The sequence below is a fragment of the Poecilia reticulata genome, linkage group LG19 (assembly GCF_000633615.1).
Source record: "Poecilia reticulata strain Guanapo linkage group LG19, Guppy_female_1.0+MT, whole genome shotgun sequence".
NCBI classification, from domain to species: domain Eukaryota; kingdom Metazoa; phylum Chordata; class Actinopteri; order Cyprinodontiformes; family Poeciliidae; genus Poecilia; species Poecilia reticulata.
The window spans coordinates 10,287,693-10,296,407 of record NC_024349.1 but is presented as its reverse complement, the minus strand read 5'-3'; the positions used below and the strand labels follow the sequence as shown (position 1 = coordinate 10,296,407).

General features: G+C 39.2%; 1 protein-coding gene across 2 annotated transcripts in view; it reads right to left on the bottom strand.

Annotated features, from left to right (window-relative positions):
* Nucleotides 1-443: 443 nt before the first annotated feature.
* adamts14 (ADAM metallopeptidase with thrombospondin type 1 motif, 14) overlaps nucleotides 444-8,715 on the bottom strand; it is a 52,689-nt gene continuing 44,417 nt past the window's right edge. For both annotated transcript variants that reach the window (XM_008436917.2, XM_008436918.2), the window contains exons 15-22: nucleotides 8,550-8,630; nucleotides 6,442-6,605; nucleotides 6,191-6,356; nucleotides 4,510-4,642; nucleotides 4,213-4,420; nucleotides 3,571-3,700; nucleotides 2,114-2,185; nucleotides 444-1,490 (exon numbers count right to left, since the gene is read on the bottom strand). In XM_008436917.2, coding sequence (XP_008435139.1) covers nucleotides 934-1,490; nucleotides 2,114-2,185; nucleotides 3,571-3,700; nucleotides 4,213-4,420; nucleotides 4,510-4,642; nucleotides 6,191-6,356; nucleotides 6,442-6,605; nucleotides 8,550-8,630 — 1,511 coding nt within the window. In that variant the 3' untranslated portion in view covers nucleotides 444-933. The remainder of the gene's footprint in view (nucleotides 1,491-2,113; nucleotides 2,186-3,570; nucleotides 3,701-4,212; nucleotides 4,421-4,509; nucleotides 4,643-6,190; nucleotides 6,357-6,441; nucleotides 6,606-8,549; nucleotides 8,631-8,715) is intronic.

Below are 8,715 nucleotides of genomic sequence, written 5' to 3'. Positions count from 1 at the left end.
CTGTTATAGAGTAGATTTATCCACCAAGTAAAGAAATTGATTTCTACTTAGAAAATTATTATTTAAAATAATTTTGGAATTAAAATAGAATTGGGTTAAATCAATATGGGCTGCCAATAAAACCTTTGCTGGGTATATTTGGGTGAAGATTTACAATTAAGTTAAAAAAGTGAACCAGACAGGATCCTGTGGTGGCGCAGGGGTAAAACACAACCCACATTTGGAGACCTTAGTCCTCGACACAACCATCACAGGTTCGAGTCCTGGCCTGATGACCTTCGCTGCATGTCTTCCCTCTCTCCTTACCCAATTTCCTGTTTAACCACCATCAAATAAAGGCTGCTGGAGCCAATTAAACCTTTTTTTTAAAGTAAACTAGATCTATAAAGTCCAACTTGACGATTGCTTGGCACAAAGAGGTAATGAAAAGATGAATTATTTTCCTCATGATCTAATACTTACAATTCTCTTCTTTTTTTATCTGGTAAAGGGTCAGTAATTATTCTGGTGTTACACTAATGAAGCTATGGTGGGCACATGCACCAACATGTTCACAATCCAAGTTCAATAGTAGTTCTAATGCACTTGAAAAAACAGGCTAACACAACTGTACACAGGTATAAAACATGAATGTAGCTATGCAGTCATCACATTTTGAACATGTCCTGTAGTCTGATTAGTTTACAGCACCTGTGTTTTGACTCTTTTTTTCTTCTTCTTCTGCTTCATATTTTAAGCACAGAGAACAGAGTGTGTGCAGATGCTTCACACATTTTGCTCTGAGGTTTTGATGAGGTAACCATCACTGGGCTTGTCAGGGTTCACTGGCATACAGAAAAACATTGTTAAAAAACAAACAAAAAAAAAAAACAGACGAGAAGTGAGCTGACGTTTCTATTCAGTCCCACTAATGCTCACAGCATTGCTCACTGTTCAATGATGAGCCAACAGGGTTCTGTGACTCGAGTCCCTCTCTGATCCTAAATTGTCCCTTCTTGACCTGGCGGCAACTGGGCCTAAAGTGCTCATCGGATTGTGCTCTTTCGACACACCTCCACTTGAGTCTTGCTTGGGCCGCGGCGACCCGGGAGGTAGACGAGTATCCGCGCGGGAATCTCTCCTCTCTTTGTTTGGTAAGGAGTCGATGGTGGGATGTGGAGACAGAGCAGCATCTGTCGGTGGAGGAATCTTAGCAGCGGCGGCCGTGGTTGGCGCAGGGATGGTGGAGAACAACCGTCGTCTCATGGCTTTAGTGGTTTGTGGCAGGCTTGGAGTGGTGGTTGCCAGCCACGAAGCCTTGGCTGAGGCAGAATGGGAGGGCGTGGAGGTCTCAGGTTCAGTCTTGGAGCTGGAGTCAGGAACGTGTGCAGTGTGGCTTTCCTTTTTGTTGCATGACTCACAGCAAAGCTTATAGTAACCAGGGATGGAACAGTAGCGAGCCAGAACTTCCATTTGACAGAAAATTGATTTATCCCCCAGACATGGCTCATCTAGAAACGGAAGACAACATAACATTACTAAGCAAAACATTTATGCAAGAGATGCACCAAGAATTGACATAACAGCAGGAACTGACTGATGTTGAGCTTAATCAAAAACTCCAATAGTCAATCAGTGAATACACCGATATGTGGAGCGATTGCTTCACTACAACAAGAACACACGATTGGTCTGGACGTTTTTAGTGACGGGGGCAAAAAGTCAAATTCAGCTACTTTCCAAATCTGTGATGAACAAAGTCAGAAAACACAAAAGGTGCAAAAGGGAGGAAACTGTATTTTTTGGAGCTCATATGTGTGCATTGATTCTCTTAAACAGAGAATGTGACTTTTGAGAGATCTTTGGAAATCCCTGAATTAAAGAGGATATATTCTCTGGAGAATACACTCAGGGATTATATTGATTTAATTGTGCTAACCATGCTAAATGCTAATATTAGATGCTAAAGGCAGTTTGAAACAGAAGCTATATATGAAGTTTAGAATCAGCCTGCCACAGCTTTACAAAACACAAAGCATGAAAATTGTGTTTTGTGATTCTAATCAGTGCATCTTCAGATATTGTTAGGTTTGTAAATGTGATTATTTTAGTAATAGATTTCAGATCGACTTACTATATGAAAGTCTCTGGAAGGGGCTTTCAGAAGCACCATGGAATACTGCGTCGTCCATCATTGTAGAATTATCTGTAGTTTGAGAAATGAAAATAAAACTGTTAGACCAGGACTATACAACAAAGACAATAAAGTAATAGTAATAACAAGGGACAGTGAGGTCACGATAAGTCGCTGAACATGCCAAAAAAATAAATAAAATGCTATATCTTATTGCGTTTTCCTGAGAATTCAAAAGAAATGTTTGCTTCACACTGTTTGAGGACAGAGCATTAAAACAAAAGATGCAATGGGTCGTCACTGAAAGAACATTTTTGATAAAAAAGACCCCTAAAAGGTCTAGCACAACGCTTCTGCGCCCACAGAGCATATTATGAGCCAAGAGTGCTTTGAACTCCTGGAGTGAGTCATCACAAAAATTTAAAATCATAATTAAAGACAACAAATCCAGCTATAAACAGGAGCCTCTCAAGCGAAAGACTGCAGCTTTCCGGAGAATAAAAGCGGGCTGATTGAATTCCTTGAATTTAACTCGGCAAACAAAAACTTCAGCACTACTGTGTTTGCTTTTCAATATGCCTACTTCCCTGTTCTCCATTGCTTTTCTCATCTAAGTTTCAACCATTAACCGAGAAGAAAAAAAGATTAAGAAAAGCTGGAGGTTACTGAAATCATGTCATAACGGAGGGTCACTAAATACCTAATTACTACAAAAATTCCAAAAACTCTGATTTAATTTCTTTTAAACCGCTTTTCTTATCATGCAGGTAAACCTTTGCAAAAATACACAGCATCTGACTTGCACAGCTAGAGTCCCCTTTTACAAGTACAATGAGAACAGCGATCTACATATTGTCATTCATAACAAGCTGTAAGTCAAATATATTCATACTTCCACCAATTATTTATGTGCATCACTGTTTGTTTTTTTCCAGAACAAGCTCCAGTTGTAAAACAGCATCTCACACAGAGAACGTCGAGCTGTGAAGAGTAAACAAGCTCCCAACGTGAGTCTCCTGACATTTTACTGCTGGTGTGGAAAAAAAATCAAAAACTGCCTGGCATGTCAGGCTGGTGAGTTTTTAAATCATTTTAATTCTGACTATGATGCCATAATTGACAGAAAAAAATGCTTCCCTATTGATATGAAAAGTACATTTCCTAAAATAAATTGGTCAATTGTAGGAAAAAGACTCACAATCAAATGTTGGCCAACATCTCTTCGTCACGCATTACGGAGGGCAATATGTACTTTTACTTACCTGTTGCTTGCTGAATGGTTTGAATAAAGATTAAATCTGATTTTAATCATAGAGTTGTAATCTTTTTGGATGTCTTTCTTAAAGTCTGTCTTTTTGGGGGAAACAAAAGGGATGCTCTGTTGTGTTGACTAAATATCCCTCCTATTATTCATCATTGAAACAACCCACTTCCTGTTGACATTAGTCGTCTCTCACCTGAACATGGACTCAGTTTGCAGATAAGGACCGTTTCTGGCTTCTCACCCTCACACTCTGTGACGGCGCTGTCGCTGGCCTTGCAAGCCACCTGCCTTTGCTGAATCCCTTCACCACAGGTCACTGAGCACTGCCGCGTAGTAGACAAAAACAAAAAGCCCAAGCAGAAACAGTTTGCTCGAGTCTGACATTTACGTGCACTTGTATTTTTTTGCAATCACTTTTCTTTTTTCTTTTTTTCAATTAAGCCAAAATCTTAACTTCAAGAATCTACCTGGTATTCACACAACGGATATAAATACAATTTTAGAGTCAATATTGCTTAATAATAAAACTAAAAAGGACTCCAGACAGTTTCTGTCCACACTTAATGACACATCTGGAAAGTTCTGTAAAAAAAAAAAAAAAAACTTAGAATAGAATCTAACGTCCATCTTAGAGTAAGACGGAATTTGATGATCGTGAAGTTAACCATAACGAAAACGAAAACCTTTTGTTTTGGTAACAAAATCACCACTGACTCCTGCTATCCCAGCTGTCCTATTAATTTTCATTTCTGTTTATGTAAATCAGATTACAACTTTAGATTATTATGTTAACACACAAAAAATGTCACTACCAATTTTTCTTTGATTTTCTTACCTGAGACCACGCCCCTGTCCTCCACTGAGCAGGACATGCAGTGTAGTTACACACTCTTCTCATCTCTGGCCGATCGCCTGTGCAGTGTTTGCTGTGGACAGCCCTGCTGGTGCCATTGTGGAGCGACTGCATGCACTGCACCGCCCTGGTCTGGTAGCCGAGCTTCCCACAGGTCTTACTGCAGGGACTCCAGTCTTCCACCACCCACCTGCTAGGACATCGAATGTGTTAAAATACTCTACATTGAGACCGGTGGTAAGCTTACTGTTACAATATCTTTGACTGAAGTTCACTCACGCGGGCTGACTACACTCTTGCACGTTGCAGCGTTTGCGGATGGGTTTAGGCTTTTTGCTGGTTTCGCAAAAGTTTCGGTGGACTAAACGGCCGTCACTCTTCCTCCTGCATCCATATTTTGTGTACTGTATTCCTGGAGGAAGACAAAAAAAAGGTCCAACCATCTCAGAACACCTGAAGTTGTTTTATAGGGACGAAAGTTATGGAAACAAACATTTACAGCCACGTCATTGGCTGACTGGCTAGCAAGCCATTGATTTGACAAATAAAGGGGCAGATGAATGTATGCTAACTGTATTTTCTTAAGAGTGGCAGAATCAAACCAGTGTTTTCCATAAGAAATGTGAGTTTAATTAAAATGTTCAAAGTATAATAAAAGCTTATCACGAATAAAGTCAGTGATGTGTGTTTGTCTGTCACAAACTACGTGGTGGAAGTCTATCTAACTGCATAAGAGATGTAAATACAAATAAAAATAACCTTGAATATTACTACTGTAGAGGAGAAAATAAATTGAAATAACATAAATGCATCCGCTGTGTTTCCTGCTATTATTGCCACCTTTGGCGTCAGTGGATAAAAATGTCAGTAGGTGGAAATGTTTTGATTCATCTCCTGTTCACAAAAAATAACCACTTTCTTAAAGTAAATTCAGAAAGTGAATTTACTGTATAAAATTCATACTTATTTATCTGGTACTGAATACCTCTTGTCACTGCATCCTTAAATTTAACCCAGGCACATTCTTTCATGTTTAGAAGTAACACAGATTAAAAAAAAAAAAAGGAAAGGGGTGGAATATAAATCCAGATGCTCAATGCCAGATGCAACACAACATGTCTACCTTCTTGTAAAACCTTCACAGTGCGACTTAACTTGAAACGTGTGCTTGAACTTATTGACATGATTATTACATGCTGCCGAATGCTTTCATTTATTGTCTCTTTATTTGTCAGTAATACTTTTTTTTTTGCCAAGCCCATTAAAGTTTTAAATGAAATATTTTTACAATTTTTTACACGAAAGTGGGCTTTTTCCACAAAAGGCTACAGAGTCATTTCGGTACCCCAAATGCTGGATTCTATGCTTTTAAATAATAATAATAAAAAAGAAAATAAAAAATCAGAACTCACCAAAACCTCTCCTAAAGGAGGAAGTAGGATACAGTAAGACGACATATTTATTCTGTTGCAAGTAACATTACTGTCCAACTTTGGAGAGTCTGTGCGAATTGTAACCAAAACTGAATGTTCTCAGCTGGCATAAGTGGTACTTGCTGTGGTTTTCTGTTGCTGTAACTTGTCTGTAACTTGTAACTTGCTGAAACTTGTCCAGGCACTTGTCTTCTTGTGCCTTCATACTTTAGTTGTAGTGGTTATTTTCTGAAATTTATAGGCCAGGCCGTCTAGCAGCAACAGCTAATACCATAGTTAAACTCGCTTTATTCCCCTAATCTGATGGGGAAGTCAACACTTTTGTGTTTAATAGATCCAGGACTGGATCGGTCCTTTTTTTAAATCAGGACTTGGCTTTGCAAATACACCCAAAATAAGTTTTAAATGGGTTAATAACAACCAATGCCAGGAGATTCTCAGCTGCTGATGGACCTGTTCTAGAGAACATCAGTAGGTAATAATTTTACGTTGCAAATGTTGCAGCTTTTCCATATGCACTCACTGACCTCCGCCACATGGTTTGGAGCACTGAGACCAGCTTTTCAGCGCCCACTCATATGTGTCCAGCTCGGCAAGAAGCACATTGTTGTTGGTAATAAGTGGCAGGAGGTCCTCATGTATTATGTACTTATAAGTCAAACTGATTTTGACGTCCTCTTCCAGTGGAATGACCTGCAACAAGCAAACAATGCGCTGTTAGGAAACTCTTGGAAGCTGGTAAAAATTTTGCAATAACCTTTAGTTTAGCTGTACTCACCAGAACCACAATGCCTTCGTGCAGAGGACCGGTTGTTTTTAATGTCTCCCTCCCTCCGTCGACAGAGTATTCCCACTGTAAACCATTTTCGATGAAGGTCTTCGATTCAGCATCCTCACTTTTTTCATTTAATATGAAGTGCTCGGTAACTTGATTCTTCACAGCTGAGCATTGAGGAAAAGGTCATTTAATTAGGATGCAGAGAGAAGAAGAGATGCTTGCCATGTGAGCTTCTTTTTATGATGATATCTTTGATATTTTCTCTAAGTGGGAATCTCACTGCACGTATTCTGACATTTCAACTGTTGTGATGATCCGACACTAATTCCGTCAAGTTAAGTACCACCTGCTGCTCAGAATAGCCATCAAAAGCCACAATGAGATAGATATAGACGGTTCTGATGAATGTCACTGAGAGTCAGACTTTCCCAGAACTCCTGTGTGTTGACACTCAGGTTTTGAAAAATAAAAATTATATAAACTAATAGAGCATTTTTTTTTTATATACAAGTAAGATTATATAAAGCTTTTATCAGCAGGCAGGATGTAAACTGCACTCAGAGTTTCAATTTTCAGCTTTCAGTAATCAGTTTGGATAAAAAAAAAAACAAGGTGATCCACAGAAGTAATGCACTGTAATTATATGTGGAAGCATATTTTTCTGCCTTGTCAACTCCACTGCTACAGAAAAGAACAGAGGTAAACATATTTTTTAAATCCGGTATTGATCTGGAATTTTTTATGTTTTTAAATCAATGAGAAAAGGGCTTTGAGTGTTCAGTACCACTAGGAAAAAAAGCTACATGAGTTCAGTTCATGTGTTATTTATTTCCGGAAATGACTTTTTATAAGCTACAAACAGATGAGGAATCCAACTGAATGTAAATGTGAAATGTAAAGCTGAAAACCCAGCATGTTAATTCCTTTCATTTTATTAACAAATAGGAAAAATGGTTAGGTGACCCCCGGGAAGAAGACACGACCACTTCTGAAAAGCATAAACAGCTGCAAAGAGCAGGAAGGATATGACTTCACGTTTCAGAAGAAACATGTAACTTGGTTCCCAAACTTTTTCTCCTGGGCCCCCCCAGTGGTTTCCAAACATTTTCTGCCCCCCCTATGGATTACAAATAGCTGTCTGGTTGAACGACGTTTGTGAGGGTGGGGGGGGGGATTCTTAGAGACTCCCTGTCTCTAAGAATGAGCGGGGTGGGGGAAAATCGACTTCTTTTGGGGGCAAAATGAATGTACGTAGCTGGACATAGACAACAACATCTGTAGCCTACAGGCTACTTGTTAAACTTAAGGTGATATATTGAAATTAGCTAGTCATCTTTTAGCTAGCATTACCTGCATCCAACAGCTTTACTCAACTCAGTTGGTTAGTTTGGGGGAAAACTATGAGAAGTTCTTTGCATTTTGCTGGTTTGCTGCCATGATTCTAACACACCTGCGTAGCTCTGCACAGCAGCAGCAGGTCTCCTTCACTGCCGCACAGGTGTAAACCCAGCGCGAGCGTCGTAGCGCTCATGTTGCGTTTGAAGGCGGCCATTCTGAGGTAAAAACGCAGTGCATACAGCGTTCATGTTTTCTTTTTTTTTTCATCCATCCAGACAGCTTTCCCCCCTGCAATGGCATGGCGCCCCCCACAGTTTGGGAACCTCTGATGTAATGCATTTTATGATTGGTACAAAGTTAGTACATGTCATCCAGGTCTCTCCAACCCTTCCTGCACCTACTGCTGAGAATTATATTTTGTAAATAGACAGAGACAGAGTTACTGAGCTCTCACTAATTAAAAAGCACAGGCAGCTCACTACCAAATTAAATTACATTTGTGTCTTTGTTCAAAGCACTGGAATTGATAAAGTGAGTAGACATCTAGTGAGTAATAACAGTCATTTCTCCAAATCTTTTAAAGTGAGATAACACGACTGTGGTTAAATTATTCAGTTCAACGTGTAAAAATTATTATCTCCATTACATCAAATCTAGAGCATAACTGTGGAACTAAATAATAATATGAACTAAACTCATTTCAGGCAGAAGAATCTAAACATGTATTATTAGACACTTTAAAAAGAGAAAACACTGTGAGTTGTACTTACCAATAATATGGGGGGAGGTATTGTTTTCTTCAATGATTATGTGTCGGGCTCCCATTGGGATGTCAAACATTTTAAGCATTCCTTAGGATAAAAAACAGATTAGGTCAGCCCAGACCAGCAAACCGTGTCGGGTGTTAAAGTTGCAAATGATTTCTGCCTCTATGAT